At 38.8% G+C, this 19,348-nt stretch overlaps 1 protein-coding gene across 4 annotated transcripts in view; it reads left to right on the top strand.

Annotated features, from left to right (window-relative positions):
* The window catches only part of NFIA (nuclear factor I A), a 388,160-nt gene that overhangs the window by 341,711 nt on the left and 27,101 nt on the right, over positions 1-19,348 (top strand). For 2 of the 4 annotated variants that reach the window (XM_055361718.2, XM_004025889.5), the window contains exon 10: positions 10,199-10,290. The exons of the other annotated variants lie outside the window; for them this stretch is intronic. In XM_055361718.2, the coding sequence (XP_055217693.1) occupies positions 10,199-10,290 (92 nt within the window). The remainder of the gene's footprint in view (positions 1-10,198; positions 10,291-19,348) is intronic. 4 annotated transcript variants of the gene reach the window in all.

The raw sequence follows: 19,348 nt of genomic DNA, 5'->3' as shown, positions 1-19,348 counted from the left end.
TGATCTAATAATCTTGTTTATACTAAAATGATGACAGTGATCAAAACCACATACTCACACATGGGGGAGTTCATAAAATCCTTGGCAATTTTTATACATCTAGCTTTTAGCTGTACTAACCTGAACTTTTGGAGTGATTCCAAAAATGTGTGATTTTTCTAGTAAAAAATAATACTCTTTTCCCCCTCACAGAGAGCATGGGGTTCAGTGTAAGGTGGTGAGCATTTTCATTCACAGTAGCTATTAGTTGGTTGCAGGTTCTGCCTTACGAACCCATTAAATATAAATGTACTTGTACTATCTTATAACATAATTTGTTATAAATACTTTTTAGAGTATTTTAATTTTGTGTAGTCTAATAATTTTAGTGTTAAAATTTTTTAAATGAAAAGAAAAGGAATTATTAAAAATGAAGCATTTTGATAGGCATTTTCATATGCGTTACCTTAGTTGCATTTGTTATTATGAATCTGCACAATTGGAATTGTTAGCCCCTTTTAAAGAAGATGAAACGGAGCAAAGGTTCAGATCCCAGTCTGCTGGACTCCAAAGCCCAGTGTTTTCTACTCCACCAGGACACATACTATGTTTAGAGGTGTAATATCATGCAGCTTTCCTTTGAAAATCTTAAAACACCCCATTAAAAATCTTTTACATTACGTCAAGAATAACACCATCCTGGGTACATTGAAATAGATGAAAAACATGGAAACCAAAGCAGGAAAAAGATTAAGAGATAAGCATTACAAAGAAGGAATAGGAAAAAGAACAGAATATTGGATGATTCCATTCATTTGGGTCGTCATAACCCAGTCAACTCTTGTGTTCACCTTAGTTTTTTATTATTTCAGATGACAGATGAGTTTAAGTCTTTCTTTATAAAGATAATATATGGCATTTTAGGAAATTTGCAAAATATAGAAAAGCATAAAAAAGAAAATTATATTCTCCCATTATCAACTATTAACATTTTGGTTTTGTTTCCTCATCTGTGTGTGTGTGTGTGTGTGTGTGTATACACATATAAGATGATTGTGACCATACCGAATATAATATCTAGTATGCCATTAATTCACATTTTATGCCTTTTCTTACTCAAAAAAAAGTTAAGAAATAGGATTTTAAATAATTTTTACCTATATTCTTACTATAGGACATAAACTTTTCTTCTAACCTATGGAGTATGCTCCAGCATATCCTTAGACATGTATTTTTGTCCCCAACTCTAATAATTTTTTTTAGGATATGTTTCTAGAATTGGAATTGCTAATACAAACAGTATGAACATTCCTCTTGATACACATTACTTCATTGCTTTCAGAAAGGTTGTGCCAATTTACACCTTTTCAAATTGTGTGCCAGTATGATCATAACATTAACCCTTGAGAAGTTTGGGTGTTATCTTTTTTAATTGTTGGAAGGCAAATGTGTTGGGGGATATAATGTCCCTTATCAGATATTGGCATCAGTAGTCCCTAATGAAATGATTTTAGTGTTTTTCTTTACTTGTATCAATTATATTAAAATTGGAATTTTAGGGATTTCCCATCCTATTTGCAAAGCCTCTCCATAGGGATCACCGTTTGGACTGTTCCTGTGAAGAGAGTGACCTGTTGGATATCACAGAGGGGTTAAAGCCTTAGTTAAAGGGCTGGGAGATTGGAGTAATGTCCATTATACTGGACTCTATATAGAGAAGTTCAGAGAGGTTAACTGGCTTGCCAAGATCACATTTCTAATAAGAGCTCTAATGAATTCAATCCAGGATTTGCTGGTTTTTCAAATTTATTTTCTATTTACTATGTTGCACTGTCTCCAAAAAAAGTATTTTTTGAGATTTTTAGGTTCCATTTATGTTTTATTTAAGATTAAAAATTACTGGAAGTTATTTAAAAATCATCCATAATCCGGCTGGGTGTCATGGCACACACCTGTAATCCCAGCACATTGGGAGGCTGAGACAGGAAGATGGCTTGAGCCCAGGAGTTCAAGACCAGCCTGGGCAACATAATGAGACAGTGTCTCTACAAAAAATAAAAATTTCCAGGCATGTGGCACACACCTGTGGTCCCAGCTACTCGGGAGGCTGAGGCAGGAGGATCACTTGAGCCCAGCAGGTCAAGGCTGCAGTGAGCCATGTTAAAGCCACTGCACTCTAGCCTGGGCAACAGAGCAAGACCCATCTCAAAAAAAGAAAAAAAAAATCATCCATAATCCCAGTCTTCAAAGACAATCACTCTCTGTGCATATTTCCCAGTCATTTTCTGTGCATATTTTAATCATAATTGATCATGATATATGTGTGTATGTGTGTATTATACAGTTTTGTAAATGATTCTTATTTTGTCTTATAAGCACATTACATTATTATTTTAAGATATTATTAATGGCTGCAAAATATTCCAATGTATGGATGAAGCGTTAACTTATAAGTTGGTTCCAATTTGTTGCTCTTATAAGTAATGATGTAATGAACATCTTGTAGCATAAACCTTTATCTGTATTATTAGTATTTGTGGAGGATAAATTCCTGAAGTAGATTTCCAGAGTTGCACTGCCTTTTGAGAGGCTGCAGAAGTCTTTCAAGAGGGAACAATCCAATATATTGATCTAAGTTTCTTTTTTTAGCAAACCCCAGCCGAATCCAGGGTTTATTCCCTGTGGCTATTTAATATAACTTTCACCTGTCCCTACCCATGTACATGGTTGCTTCTGATCAATAAATATTTTCTGTCAATTGAGCAACACACAGCATACACATAAAAATAAATGACAGTCATAAAATTTGGATCAGCCATCAGAAATAAATTTAAATGAACTGAAACAAAGTTGTATTCTTAGCCTTTAAAAACTATTATGAGAAAGAATGTTACAGGCAGTTCAAACAGACAGACTGTGGGCCAGGTGTAGTGGCTTGCCCCTGTAATCCCAGCACTTTGGGAGGCCATCGCAGGAAGATTGCTTGAAACCAGGAGTTCCAAACCAGCCTGAGCAACATAGTGAGACCCCTACCTCTACAAAAAATAAAAGTAAAAAAATTAGCTGGGCACCTTGGCACGTGCTTGTAGTCCTAACTACTGGAAAAGCTGAGGTGGGAAGATCACTTGCTGCAATGAGCTATGATGACACCACTGCACTCCACTCCAGCCTGGGTGACAGAATAAGACCCTGTCTCTAAACAAAAAAGATTGGCTACAGGAAACACTCATTGCACTCATTGTAAAGTGCCTTCTTGCACAGATTTTGGTAACATAAGGTCAAAGCGTCTCCAGTTGAAGGGTTACTCTGGTCTCCTCTCTGTGTGCACATTATAACATGAATTCTCTTGCACCTCCCTTTCTATACGTTTTACCCCAAATTCTGATATAGCTTGACCTCCTACTGCCCTTAGGATCCTTAATACAAACAGAAATACTAACAGAGCAAAGCCATCTGGCCAGACTATTTCTTTTCATGATTTTTGTGACTTCTTGGCACCTTAGACATGCCATGCAAATAGTTAGCATACACGTTAAGCATTGCTAATATATTTAAGTTAGAATTCATTAGCTTTTCAGGAAGGAAGCTTGTGGGTATGTTTTTCTGTAATTACTAGCGATAAGGAGGCTTTTATTCTGTGCCCTGAGGGTTGTGAGTTTTTGTTGTTGCTGTTGGTAACTTGTTTGTAGAGACAAAAGATTTGCAGAAATAATAGGATGAGGTAGCTGTACAGATGTGATCAGAATAATAGAAATTCGGCGTAGTTATCCTCTAGATGCTAAACATCTGGATAAAAACTACAACATCCATTCCATCATGTGGGGGTTTCTAAATCTCTGAATATTGGATCATGTGTAAGTAAGGCCTGTAGATTTTTAAAAGGCTGTTTCTCTAGCTATCTAATGATATTACTAATACTAACCCAGGCCCTGTAAACTTGTCGATACCAATTGATTTCTTTGAAGGAGAAACACTCCAATACTTTCTAGCATTTCTTTTGTGACCTTGTAAGAAATAGTGCTGTTCAAATTTTTAAGTGAGTTCAGTTGTAATGGTTTCATATAGAAATTAGCCGATATATTTTCTAACAGTTTCTGCATTTTTTTTAGAAATGAAAGTTTTCTCACAGGGCCTTTTTTTTTTTTTAAATAGCATGACAGTGCAGTTAAAAGATTCGGGAAATTATTTCAATGAGGTATTTAGCCACCTCCTTGTTTCAGTTTGCAACTGAATGCTTCTTAGGCACGTTTCCTTTACTGCCAGGAGTCACTGATAAACATTTAATAAAATTGCAATTTGAATACCCAGGGTTCTGTTTAAGTCTATATTCCTGAACTTGTTTTGATTACTTTTGTCTAATAACTGGCAAATTTTGAGCAGGTAGTAGAATCATATAGTAAGCCTATTTTGAATAAAATTGAATTTTCGACTAGCTTTAGAGGGAGACTCCCACACATGAATATGTCTGAGTTTCTGAAAACGAGGGAACACATGAAGGTGCATCTTGATATTTGAGATGAGAAGGGAAAGGTTTAGAGCGGAAGAATGTCTAGTTGCCTTAACAGTGTTTAGAATTGAAATTTGGTGTCTGTTTATTTTGTAAATTATTTCCTCCTCTTAAAATAAATTCAACAGGCTTCTTGCCCGTCATTTTCAAACATTTAGATCCCTGATCCTTAAAATATTACCTTTCCTTGCTGTATGGCAAAACGTAATTTGCAATTTCTCTATTTTCTCCTTTCCCTCCGCAATTGCTAGCTCCATTCCCTGCCTGTGTTCCTCCAATTGTGCTGTGCCCTTGATGGCCTCAGTCCACTGGAACCTGTCAACCAACACATCTTTCACAGCCCATCCCAGAAGCCCGGTCCATCTTCCCTGTAAAGCTTGTCCTGTTCCTCCTGCCAGTGTCACTTTTCTGTCCTTTACACCCTGCAGAGTTTTATTTATATTACTTTTTAGGCACTCGTGTTTCCATCTTCTGTACTTATCTCTCCCCATTAGGCTGTAACATGTTGGGGATAGCAGTGTGTCTCACTCGCCTTTGCATCCTCCATAGTGCTCAGTACAGAGCCTGGCACGTAGCAAGTGTTGAAATATCTCTTGGAGAGAGAGAGAAAAATGAATCTATTAAAATGTCTCTATGATGCACTGCGGAAGCTAGACTTGGTAGATCGAGTTTAAGGGAATGAAGAGGGGGTGAATGTTTGCTACTTCCGTATATTTGGAGTATTTGATAAAACAGAAGACCAGTTTCTCTTCAAACTTCATGTCGGTTTGTAGGCCAGGCTGCCAGGGTTTAGGGTACCTCATCGCTTCCTGCATCTGGAAGTAAATTCAGAACCTCAAAGCTCACCCTGCCGTATCTTTTCTGCCAAGGTGCCTCACATTTTCCTCCTAGCTGCGGCCAGAGGAGCTGGCTGTCACTCAAGTAGGTCAGCCTCAGGTGAAACCAGCCACTTAGCCTCCTTCTGGGCACCCTGTGGGTATATGGAGGGGTGTTTGTTCAAAGAGCAGCTCCCCTTTCAGGTTTACCCTTTACACGGAAGAAATCTGGCTAAATTTTCTCCCTTTTCTGCCTTTCTGTGATTACATGTATTTTAGTGATTGCTAAATTTGAACTAAACCTTGAAACTAACTGCCTGCTTTCAAAACCAACCAATGTGAACTCACATTTTCTAGTTTGTCAGATTTGGGGAATTTTATTAATATTATTTTTATCTTAAAGAAACATCAACTGGCTGAGTGTGGTGGTTCACGCCTGTAATCCCAGCACTTTGGGAGGCCAAAGTGGGAGGATCACTTGAGCCTAGGAGTTTGAGACCAGCCTGGGCAACATAGGGAGACCTCATCTCCACAAATAATTTTAAAAATTAGAAGGGCATGATGGCGTGTGTCTGTAGTCCCAGCTACTCAGGAAGTTGAAATACAAGAATCATTTGAGCTCAAGAGGTCAAGGCTTCAGTAAACTGTGTTCATGCCACTGCACTCCAGCCTGGGCGACAGAACCAGACTCCATCTCAAAAAAATAAAGAAACCTCAACCGACGTTGGCATAAATATTTTAATATCTTAATATCTTCTTCTTCAGTCATAGTTTTTCCAAAGACAAGCTGAAAGCATCTCCACTCAAATCAGTTTGACCACGTTTTCAACACCATGTTCAGGTATAATTGTTGAGTGAAGGCTATTACAGACTCAAAACTAATTCATCTGGAAATGCCGTGGTTCGTTTTTGCAGATATATCCCTTATACCTTCCCATTTGGAAAAAGAATAAAGGAAACCTAACAGGAACAACAAAAACTGGACTTTGTTTGGCTAGCAGTCAGTAAGCCACATTCATTTCTGAAGACGTAACGGCGGTTCAGTCCTCTCAGGGACATCCGCCATGATAAACAGCAGTGCTTGGTCCCAGCACCTTGGGAGGCCGAGGCGAGAGGATTGCCTGAGCCCAAGAGTTTGAGACCAGCCTGAGCAACATGGCGAGATCCCCGTCTCTATTTAAAAAAAAAAAAAAAAGAGCAGTACTGTTGGATGATTCCCCCTACTAACCCTCTCCACCCCACTCCCTCATGTCCATGTACCCCACAATGCCCCTAGAGATAATTCCTAACATCCTCAGAGGCCCTGTCAAACTATTGTTCATAAAGAGAGAACTGTTCTTGAGCCATTCCCCGACTGATCTTAGGGAGGCAGGACCGGTATTGTCTAAGTGAAGGATTATATAATTAGCAATGCCTACCATAAGGGGGTAACACAGAAAGAATGCAAATTTTCTGGATATGGGATCAAATTCTGGTTTGGGATTTTGAAACTTACTGCTGTAGTGCAGGCCAAACTAAGACTCTTGGATAATGTGAAGAAATACATTAGAGAGAGAGAGAAAATATGGTCAGATTAGTGCAAATGAGAGCTTGCCAGAAGCTTCTTATAGGAACATTCTTCAATGTTAGGAAAATGGTTCATAGCGCTATTGCTAATATAGGTAAAATGACTGCTAAAAAAAAGCAAACACTTTCTGTTTCAGAAGCAGCCAAATAATCAATGATTTGATTTCTAATAGTCATGTTTGCCATAAGGATTCTTATAATAAGATTAGGTAGCCAAGTTGATTTCCCTGTTGACTTTATCAGTAAGTCATCAAGTACTTCTGAACCTCCCCTCCAGAATTCCCAAAAATGTCCTACAATAATCTCCCCAGAAAACTATTTTCTGGATTTTATTATTTTTCATAGTTCTACCTACAGCTTTGATTATTGCTGTTGTAAATAAGGCAAGAATTGTAATTAAGAAAGATATGAATATGATATAATATCATAGTATACACAGTTGCATGTAATTGATTACCTTATTGCCCCTTTGCTTGATTTTATATTCACATTGTAAGCTCTTAACTGTGCATGTATAATTGATTCACTATGGTAAATGTGGTTGTTTTAACAAAAAGTTTCAATTAAGGTTTTATTCAACAGTGTAATTCCCTTATCCAATTGTTTCTTTAGGAAAATCAAATTCAACTTATGTTATATCATTTTTGGGACTATATCCTGTTATAGGTAACCGCCCTGCTAGAATAATGGAAGATGAGTCAGAATTTCTTTCTTCCTTCCTTTATTTTCCCTGTGTCCTTTTCCCAGAAGCTAGCTTTCTATGGAATAAACTTGCCTGGGCACCATTTGTCCCATTCTTTCACTTGAGTACTCAAAGGCTAGTAGACTTTTGTAGCTGTTATATATGTGTTTGTGTGTGTGTATATATATATATTTTAATGCAAACCCCCTAGCACCTCTCTTACCATTGTTCTTTTTCTTAAAGAACTAGAATCAAATTTCTAGAAGCTCTGGTAGGCTTTGATAGCATGAAAGGCCTTCTGGGATGTTCTGAAACTAAGACTGCAAGTTTTGTCCCATGATTGAAGAAGAGAAAATATCTGATTGTTGGCCTCATAGAAATTTTGTGAGCTAAAGTATTTGTATGCTAAATCTTCTTTCAAATGGAGAAATTGAGGTTAAGCAAAAATAGATGATGGGATATAATATAAATACCTTTCCAGATTTAGCAAGCTTGCTGTAGTGAAGCTATCTTCACAAAAAATGACACCCCCCCTCAACCCCCAGAATGGCTTCTGTGTTGGGATCAGTTAGCATGCTTGTTTTGGATGTCCCCAGTGTGGTAAGAATGTCATAGGAAATCCTGCTATGTGTCTATGATGAGCAGCAGGCGAGTGCACACTGTTCTATCAGGGCCATCAAACATGGACTCACGTTTCAGCGTCTGTCATCAATCACTCGTAGACTTCATACCTTAATATACCCTTCATTCCTTTTTGTTCCTTCTCAACCTACCTACCTATTCATGTGTGAAAGAACACTTTTTTCCCTAACCACTAACAGGTTCAACAGGTTATTTCACCTCCTAGCTTCCTCTTTATCCCTCCCACATCCTCTTTGTGCTCTAAGAGCAGGGGAACACACTATCAGGTAATTATAGTCTCTCATTTTCAATATAAAAACTTTATGTTGCTGTTTCTCAAAGCATATCAAAGTAAAGCCATGGGGTGAATGGAACACTTAATATAGATTATTTTACTGAGCTTTTAAAAAAATTAAATTACCCCCATACCAGTAAGTGAGAGGTACAGGCAGAATGGCTAAAGGCAGAGGTATTTCTCAAATCTGTTCAAATTAGTCTGGCATAGCATGGGCTAGAGACAAAATCAGTAGATTTACATTGCTAGACAGTATGACATATCATACATTTAGATCATTTTAAATAAAGTCATTACCGAATAGATCCTCCTAAAACAAATACTATTACCACAAAAAGTTTCTTATTTAAGAGACATCAGGGACCCGCATGCTCAGCCTCTGTTCAGTGCCGTTTTAACACAGCCATGTCCACATCCATGTGACCATTGCAGATGTGTTTGGGTGGCTTAGCTCTTACCAAAGACAACCAACAGGGTCTGGGCCAGATGGTGGAAATTTTATCCCTAGATTTGTTTAATGAGAGAAACAAGAAGTATAAGCAATTTTCTGTAAAACAGAAAGCCAGAGTAAGAGGAGCAGATGATGTCAATAAGGAAAAAAAAAATCTGGCAGGAATTTGATATCATGCCCTCAATTATCTGTGTTTTAAAAAGTTGCATATCCTGATTGTTTCTTAGATGGTGTTTGTCTAGAGTTAGCTTAAAAACCTAGATTGTTTCTTAGATGATGTGTGTCTGGAGTTAGTTTAAAAACCTTAGGCCTTTTTAATTATTGTTAAGACATTTGAAATTTTTAAGTAACAGTCTAAAGATTCTAGTACAGAGGAAGAATGTGAACAAATCCTTGGAGGTGATGATAAAGAAGTGAATTGCAGGACACCAAAAAACAAAATGTACCTTTGGATTTATGAGCCAGTGAAACAACAAAGCCACTGAATTTTTTCCCATTAAAGTAGAAAGAAGCTCTTAAGTACAGATACGAAAACCAACAACAAAACTTCCATGAACCAAGAAAGGATAGTAAACTGAAGTGTGGTACCTGAGGTTCCAGTGTGATATCTTAGTTGATAAAGGGTCTTGATAGTTTATGCCTGAACAGAAAGGTTCTAGGATGGGAAAACTACAAATGTTAATATGAAAAGCATATTTTGTGCATCATAAAGATTCTAGACACTACAGGGCCTATAAAGACAGCTTATTCTGAATGGTTTTCTATCTCCTTCCTGGAGAACCCATTAGTTCCTTCTATAAAGATTCCTCTTCGATCTCTAGCTGTAGAGGCACAGGACCATTTCATGATTTTTTAAGAGTGTAACGGTGTGAAAAGCAAGCTTGTAAAATGAACTGCTTTCCTCCCCTTCCTACCTAATTTCTTTCTCCCTCTGCTCTAAAGAATAGGATATCTCTTTCTGACTCCAGAGCTCATGTTTAACTCAGAAAGTATACTTTGCAAATGTCCTGCATGTTCTAATTTGTATGGTAGAAGGAGAAAATAGCTCATCTGAGCATTAGTTTGACATCATTTTATCCCAACAGTCTTTGGAAGCCAATCCCTCTTCCCCCTTTTTTGACTGTCTGAAATGCCCTTGCTAGCCAGACCCCTTTGCTAGCTACAGTGTTTGCACATTTCCTTGTTAATCAGCTGCGTCGGCTCGGAGACTGTGTGTTTTGGTGTTGTTTGTGTGTGCAATCTCGTGCCGCTTCCTGAACGCATGTGTCCCTTCCCTTCACAGCCTACTCGACACCCAGCACCTCCCCCGCAAACCGATTCGTCAGTGTTGGACCACGGGATCCAAGCTTTGTAAATATCCCTCAACAGACACAGGTGGGCCGCTCTCATCTTTTCTGTATGTGGTGCAGCTTGTATTATTCATCAGGTGCATTTTAACTTGTCTTTTGGCACAAAAGGCCACATTTTCCAGACCCTGTCCAGTCTTCCCTTTCCTCCTGATCCCACCAGCCACATTTCCATGTGTTCTCAGAAATCACAGAAAATTTTGCCTGCAATTTTTGCTTCTTGTATTGAGTGGGTAGAAGAAGAACTGTTTTAGCTATGGCACAAAAAGGTTTCCCAGTGTTAGCTAGTGTGTGTTCCCTCTTTTAGGAATTCATGGTCCTCTAAATGCAAGCAGACAGAAGCAGGCCCCTACAGAACCTGAAAGTAATATCTGGTTGCCAGTGACATCAGAGTGCATGCTGGGCATGGAGGGACCAGCCACTCCTCTGTATTCATTAGAGGGTCCCCAGGAACCTGGCAAGCTTTCTAAAAGAAAGAGGGAGAAAAGGGTATATGAGCCCTATGAAGTTGCTGGTGTTAGTCCAGAAATAAGACATGTTTGTTAGTGGTTACTGCTGGCCACTGGGGAGCAAGGTGCGGTGGGTGGCAAGGGGTGTGTATGAGTCATATCTGAAGCAGGTGATTGAGAGAAGAGGACTGCCCAGACATCCAGAGCTTGTCTGCCCATAGACAGTTGTGTTTTGTGCTAGTCTAGGTCAAGAAGAAGAAATATTTTTGAAAAGTTTTGGAATGGCTGCTGTATATTGAGAAACAGTAAAAGGCTTTTTAAGTTCAAAGTTAGTATAGGTAGAGGCATTTAGAGGTTTGTGAATAGAATTAGATTCACGTTTTGAAATAAACTCTCTGATTTCCTAATTAGAACATGGCGATATTTTATCATAATTAACATAAGGAAAGTATTTTCTCTGTAAGGTTCTTAGCACGGTGTTTGAAAACATTCTTTGAGCAATTTTGTGCACATGCCTGTGTGTGGAATCTCCAGATGCCTAATTTATAACTATTTGCCTCTGTTTGTAAAACTGTGGCCGGGTGCTATATGAATGGGATAGATTTGCCTTCCTGGGTCCATTTGCCCCCTCTGTAAAGGGCTTTGGTTTATTGCTATGTCGACAGCACAGGTTAAACTGCATTGTATCTGAAGCCTTCCTCACACTGAAGCGGGGTCACAGAAAGTACAGCATCAGCAGAGAAGGCAGCTGGGAGGAGAGGGGGAGCCAAAAGGGGAAGGAGAAGGTTAACTCTTGAATTTCCCACCTTTGCTGTTTCTTCTTAAACTGGCCTGCATATGGTGTCTGATATTAAAATCTCCTATTCAGTACCTCTCACAAAATTCTTTCAGTTATTTGCTTATTCTCCCATACCTTCAAATATTCAAACACTTTTCTGGTGAATTTGAAGTTGCATAATTACCTGTAAAGCATTAAAACAGAAGAACATAATTTAATTTTGTACATTTGGCGTAAGTGTCCAAGTTCAATGAGAGGGGGAGAACTGGAGATGGTGGCTCTATATTGGATGATTGCTTTTCCCAAAGCACGAATGTCCTCAAGTTGCTTCATTAAGAGCCTTTAAAATGCAGCTTTGAAATGTCCTGTTTGTATTTTACATAGTATTTTTTATATAAGCTGTGATTCACAGCCCTGAAATTGTATGCTGTGTTTTTTTCAATGTATTTCTTTATAATCAAAATGTATTATATGCCACTGTGGCTTTCCTTCACAAATGCCTTACTTAACCCAGAATCTGAGTTTTCATAATGCTGACCACAAAAATTCAATTCTTAAAAATCCAGATTTTCCACGCATCTGGATGAATGATGTCATGTAGGCCCAATATTGGCATCTGGAACTGAATTTTTTTTTTTTTTTTTTTTTTTTTTTTGGTTTCTGTTAAATATTTGGCATCATGGGAACAACAGCTTAAATGTTTCTTACCATAGTGACACCTGCCACATTTGGCTTGAAGAAAGTCATTCCCAATTGTCTAATGAGAAACTATGTTAATGGAGTTGTCATTTTTCCCCCAAAAAAAGATATCTTGAGGTAAAAATTATGTGTTCTAAATATTTTAATTTTAAGGTATATATATTAACTCTTTCCTTAAATGAGGAACTGTTTTCTGGGACCACTTAAAGTGTTAGATATACGTAGATATAGATAATAAAAATAATAATATACCTTAAAAAATAAGTTCCCTTTCAAGAGGACATTAGTTCAGAAGAGGAATTTTTGACAAGAATTTTTAAAAACATAATTAGAACATGGTCAGCAGATTTCCTAGGCAAACTTGTGTTTTTCTATATTGATACCCTTGTTACAAAGCATGACATTTATATTAATTGAATTACAGGAAAAGTTATCTGGGAAAACAAAATTTTGCTTTCTACCTATGGAGAAATAAGAATTGAAGAGTCACCCAAGCAGATACTTAAGCTTTCTAAATGTAGAAGCAGTATCTTGTACATAAATCTATAAACAGATGCAAAATAAAATGGGCTTTCTGCTCCCAAAGGCCAGTGTCCAGTGGAAATCTCTTAAAATGCCTGAAGCATCATCCTGTAGAAGATGGAACTGATGGGGTCTCTGTTTTTTCAAGTGGGTAGAAATTGAACCAATGCAGACATTATAAGTAGGCAGCTTCAGACTATCATAAGATCTTTTTTAAGAAAAAGAGTTATTTGATTGTATATAGCTTCTACTGGGCATTTTCTATGTACTAAATCCATCAAGTATGTGATGCACCTAATCTTTATAGTCACCTAATAGGATAGAGCTCTACTTTATAGATGTGGAAGCTGAGACTAAGGAGATTGTTGATTTTCCCAAGGCCATACAATATAGTCAGGAGTGGAGCAAGAATTTGCACCCAGTTCTGTCTGACAGCAAAGCCTGTGCTCTCTAACCACTGTATTATGTTACTGCCTTATGAGCTGGTGAGCTCTTTTCCCTGGGGATATTCCAACAGCAACTGATGCTCACTTCTCAGGGATACTACTGGTGGAGTCCCTGCTTTTGTCCCTAAGACTGCATTAAAATATAATCTTTAGCGTATACCCCCAAAAATGGAAAGCAAAGTTTCAAAGAGATATTTGTTCACTTGTGGTTGTAGCAGCATTCTCCACAATAGCCAAAAAGGGGAAGCAACCCAAGTGTCCATTGACAGATGAATTGGTTAAACAAAACGTGGTCTATACATAGAATGGAATATTACTCAGCCTTTAAAAGGAAGGAAATTCTGACATATGCCACAACGTGGATGAATCTTGAAGACATTCTGCTCAGTGAAATAAGCCAGTCACAACAAAATAAATACTGTATGATTCTATGGATGTGAGGTACCTAGAGTAGTCAAATTCATGGAAATGCAAAGTAGAGTAGTGGCTGCCAGGGGTTAGGGGAAGGGCAGAATGGTGAGTTAGTGTTAAAGGGGTACGGAGTTTCAGCTTTGCGAGATGAAAAGAGTTCTGGAGATGGATGTTGGTGATGTTTGCACAACAATGTGAACATACCAAATCCCACTGAACTGTACACTCAAAAATGGTTAAGATGGTAAATGTTACATTGTGTGTATTTCACCACAATTTTTAAAACGTGATCATTAAAAAAGTTCTAAAGTCCTTTTCACCTCTTAGGAGTAAAAAATTCTGTGAAACAGTCAGAGCAAGTGGACTGTTGATCAGAGTAATTGTGTGCTGACTGCTTAGAAAAGCAGTAATTATCATGCCCAGCACATAGTGGGTACTCTGCATACATTGGCTGAGTCTAAATAGTTCAGAAAGAACTTTAAAAATATGACTTTTTCTTATTATATTCATAATACATGTTAATTGTGGAAAATACAGATGAGAAAAATAATACAAATCACTTGTAGTCCTACTGTTAACATTTCTGTATAAATCCATCCAGAGTGTTTCTGTGCATACAAATATATTGCAAAAAGTGAGATCGTATTATATACGCTGTTTGGTAGCCTGCTGTTTCTTCCCCTTAACAATATATTATGGCCTTCTTTCCATGTAAATTGGAAAAATTGAATATTGGCTTTTATTGCATCTATTCATCATCTGTAATGATTGGTGGGGAAAGATAACGTGGATAATTGAAAGCCATTTTTCCTCCTCTTTCCCTTGTAGTCTGTTTTTTTCTCCAGAGAATTCCTCCCTTGACTGAAGCAGAGTTGCCTTCTCTTTAGCCTTGCCTTGAGCTAGTTTTCTTTCAAACTGCCTTCCAATTGCATTGTATATCTGGCCCTGGCTTTCGGCTTTGTTCGAACATTCCTGCCGAGTTATCTGTCCCATTCTTCCACCTCACTTGTCTGCTACCTCTGCTACCATCATTTGCCTCTCATTTTTTTCCTCCTTCTCCATATTGTAACTGATCACTGAGATGAGAGGTGGCCACCTCCCTACAGCCTTTAGAACACCCATCAATACTGAGAAACTGTGGCCACTTGTCCCACCTTGAATCTCTTATTTTTCAACGTTGTCCCGTGACAGCTGATGTTAACATATAGAAAGGTCTCTGGGGCATACAGTATTTACTTCACTTTAGACACTATTAACGTACCCTGCATGCCCACTGAATGGTATAATGTAATGATAGGGAACCTGCCATTGTTTCAAATAGCAGAAAGCCAATGGCCATTTCAGTTGCATCCCATAACTTAATCTGATCCCTGAAAATGAGAACCATTAAGAGGAGGCATTTACTTAAAGAAAAAAAAGTTAATATTTCATCATCAGGTAATAAATAGAAATACCAGTTTCCACACAGGGGGACTGAGCAAAGAACTCATTTTGATACAGGTTCTAGTTTAATCAAAAGGTTTAAATAAAATGCTTAACCCACAGAACTCCAATGAGGACTAATTCTTTAAAATGAAAAATGAGTGCAAACAATATTAAAAACAGGCATTTCCTCCTTACCACCCAAATCTATCACTGTTTTGCATCAACAGAATCATGGTATCCAAAATGCTATTTAAAACCAAATTACCATTTGGACTATTAGAAGAATCACTTGGCATGGCATGGGCCTGATTTGTTGACAAAAAGGCACAGGTGCTATAACCTTTGCTTAATAAATCATTTAGCTGCCTGACTTGCAAGCAGTGTGATTGCCTTTGCCTCATGAAATTTACAAATGTATGCACAAGCCACACACTTCACTGTGCTGGAAGCTGGCTGATCTGGAGAGGTCCCTGCATAGCTAAATTATGGGCATGACACCCATTGTCTGCCTCTGGTGGGGGTGCACCCAGAATGGGAGAGGTGGAGATCATGGAGAGCATTTTGAGCTGTTGCCATTCTGTGTGTCATATTCCTGAAGCTCTCCCTGAGAAACCAAAGCTTAGACCATCTGTGGAACTCTTCATAAGTTCCTTTCTTCAATCATTTAGTGTTTACTTAATTGCTTAATAGAGCCTCAACACCTACAAAGTACAGGGAATAAAAACTCTCCTCGAGTTGTTCAAAGTCTAGCAGAGGAAACAAATGTGAAGAAATAATGGTAATGACAACACCAACATCAATACAGTGTAATCGCAGTACTATAAAGATTTGTCTAAGAGGCTTTAAGACAACAGAGTTGGGTATAGGAGCTTTCCAAAGAGTGGAAGCAGCAGAGGAGGCTGGATAGTTTTTCTGTCCTTCTCCTTGTCTAGCTTGGGCCTAATGATATGGTTCTTGTACACTTTTCCCTACGTTTAATTTTTGCCAGTCAGATGGTAGATCGTGTTCTAACCCATCCCAATAAGAGACATGTTCAGTTCTGTCTTCCCTGGACCAGATAAAATTAGACTCCTTTACTGCTGCACAAGGCTCAGCCAGAAACCCCTTCACCCCTCACTTCCAAGAAACACCTCCTCCTGGTGGTACATCCTCACTTGCCCACCCAAGCTCACTTGAGATTGCATTTCAGTTAGCTGACGCCATTCCCGGGCTCCTGCCCACCCTGACAGGAGCTGCCTGAGTGTAGAAGGTTAGTTACCACACAGAAGTTCAAGGAGCAGCTGGAGAGTTACAAAGACAAGAAACTCAGATTTCCTTAGAGGGAAATATATATATATATATATATACACACACACGTACACACACATATATATACACACATATATATACACATATATATACATATATATACAGAGATAAATATACACATATATAAATCCCACCCTGCAACCCTACCTCATCTTCTAATTAGAAGTGGATTTGAGCATTTCAGTTTCAAGCCCTCACAGCTGCAAACTCCCAAGATTAGAGAGGAATGGCAGATAAAATTCCACTTTCTCCTGACTTTGAGCCAAGTTAACAGTCTTATTGGCCAAATGAATATTCTACAGCACCCGTGCATGCTAGGTTCTGTGCCTACACTCGCTGCAGTACTCGAGAGCCCTCTAAGGTGCTACATCTCCATTTTATGGATGAGGAAACCGAAGTTTCAGAAGAGTATATTTGTCCCATGGTAACTGAAGTAGCTGAGATTTGAACCAGTCTCCAGAACTTCTGTTTTTCACAGATACTTATCTGCATCCCCAATTGTTTGTAGTGAAAGGTTACTGACCATTTTCTCTTTAAAAGAGTCTAAGATTGACTCACACTCTTATATCAAGGAATCAGAAGCCTTGAAGTTAGTCCCAGTGCTCCCTGGCTCCAGTGGGACTGTGCTGAACTTCGTTCTTCTGAAGATCTGCCCCGGTCTCCTGTTAGTTCATGTCTCTGTAAAACCAAGACTGAATTCATTCTCTCATCCTGCCTGGGAAGAAGACCTTTACTAATGATATTAGTCTGCATCTGTGGGAACAGCTAGCCTTTGTCCAGAGACCAGATAGCAGAGCAGCTAAGATAACTCCTTTATTTTCAGATTTTACTTGAAGCTTTATTCCAACACTTAGAAGCATTCTGTGTGTTTTATTTTTGTTGTTGTTGGTTTCTTTTTTTTTTTCACAGTAATTCAATTTATCTAGCCTAGTTTTTTAACTGTAAAATAGTGAAAATAGTGAGAAATAAATATGTGTGTGTATATACACTCACACATACACACACCCCCTTATGGTTTTGGGTCTTAAATTCTGTTAGTGTAAAAAAAGTGTTTAACACCTAATGAACACCTAACAAATGATAGCTTTCATTGTTTGGTTAATAGCTAAACTCTTATTTTCTGGATTACAAAGTATTTTCTCATTTGATTATAAGAGTTACACTTTGAAGTAGGCAGAGCTATTGCTGTTATTGTTATCCCCACTGTATAGGTTAAAAAAACTGAGGTTTAAAGAGGGGAAGTGACTTTCCCAGAACCACATATCCAGGGGTCAGTAGAGTCAGGACACAAACCCACTTCTGATTCCACGTGTCCTATGAAGGAAGGACTTGTGTATAAGCCATTCAGCACCTGCTGCTCTATGGTCAGAACCTACTTACCAAAAGCAACCGTCTAGCAAATTAGGAAGCCTCCTATTACCCACTGCAAGATCCTAACCCTGTAGGTTGTTCCACTGAGCATCAACCTTACAGGTGCCCAAAAGCCTGTTTAAATTGGGCACAGCTATTCTTCCCTTGTACAGGCAGCAGCCTAAGTGTACCATTGCTTCCCTTATGCTAAATTGTGCCTGAGAAGGGCCTTCCCAAGGGGAGACAATGTCTCTGAGAGTGGTAAGGACTGGCAGGAAGTGAATGCACCCCTCAGAATCTAAAGGGAAAGGAGGTACCTAAATCGAGGTGGTGCCTGGTCATTTTTTCTCGTATGTTCTCAGCTCCAGTAGCAGGTGTTGAATAGTAAGCAACACCTCGCAGAGATGAGTTACTCATGCAATCTGCTTCCCCTCCCTCCATACTACTGTGGGCAGGAGTGAATCGTCCCAGCTTCCCCAGCTCCCACACCAACCTGTAAGTTCTTGACACATTCTCTTCACATACACTTGGCGGCTGACTCACTGACAGGCTATGAGACACTCTTAAAATAAATTTTTCAATAAACAGAGTCTTTGTCTTTCAAGTTTTAATTTGGCAGCATGTCGTAGACATCCTTGGCCACAAACTTCACTTCTGGACAAAGTTCGAGCCATTAATTCTAGATACTGGTCACCTTTTCTCTCAGTTCCTATTCTTCCTGTCACCTTTGCTCCACAAAGATTTGGGGGATCTTCTTAGTTGAAACGAATTGATGATTATTGTAATAATTAAGGTCTCTACCATAGTATCTGGCACACAATAGGTGCTCAGTAAATATTGCTTCTCTTCTTGCTTCCTTTTTTTTAATATTAAAATGAGAACAGTGGCAATAGAGAAGGGGAAGGTAAAAAAGAGATTTCACAGGAAATTTTACATTGTATGGGAGAGGAAGGGAATAGACCAAAAATCTGCTATCCATTAAATTAGCACGTGGAACTGTGGGAAAAGGGGGACAGAAAATGATGTCAGGAAAAGGGTTGGAAAAAGAGTTGTGAGTTGGTGGACAGAACTGACAGGAACTAGATCAAAAGCTGATGATAGCCATGCATGGAACTTAGAAAACCATAGTGCCAAGTGCAGAAATGCCATCAACATTTCTAGCTTTTAGATGGGTCTCCATAACAATGCTTCTGATCAGTGACATTCCAGGGTACTAAGGGAAATGTACTGGGTACTCACCAGGTTTCTCTGGGGGAACAGGAGGAAAAGTCATGATTCAAGGAGTAGGACAGACCTGTTCTGACATCCTGGCTGTGCCATTTATCTCAGTGATCTTGTGTATCTTACCCTTTAAAATTCAGCTTCCTCATCTGTGAAATGAAGGCAATAATAGTATCTACCTCATAGAAGAAACCCCAATTAAGTGTGGTTTAAGCCAGTCAGGATTATTTTCCTCACGTAACAAGAAATCTGTGAGTGAGTGGTTGTTGGCATTGTTTCAGCACTGCACGAGGCCAACAGGAACCCATGCCGTTCCTAACATTCTGCTCTGTCTTCCTCAGTATGCTGCCTTTTCAGCCTCATGCTTAGAGCCTCTGACGGCAAGATGGCTGCTGCAGCTCCAAATAGCATAGTCATATCATACCTTATTTTTCCTCTAATATCAGGGAAAAGGCCCTGCTATTCCTCCTCTGCACC

Source organism: Gorilla gorilla, chromosome 1, assembly GCF_029281585.2.
Source record: "Gorilla gorilla gorilla isolate KB3781 chromosome 1, NHGRI_mGorGor1-v2.1_pri, whole genome shotgun sequence".
Lineage (NCBI taxonomy): Eukaryota > Metazoa > Chordata > Mammalia > Primates > Hominidae > Gorilla > Gorilla gorilla.
This window is presented reverse-complemented; position numbering and strand designations above follow the sequence as displayed.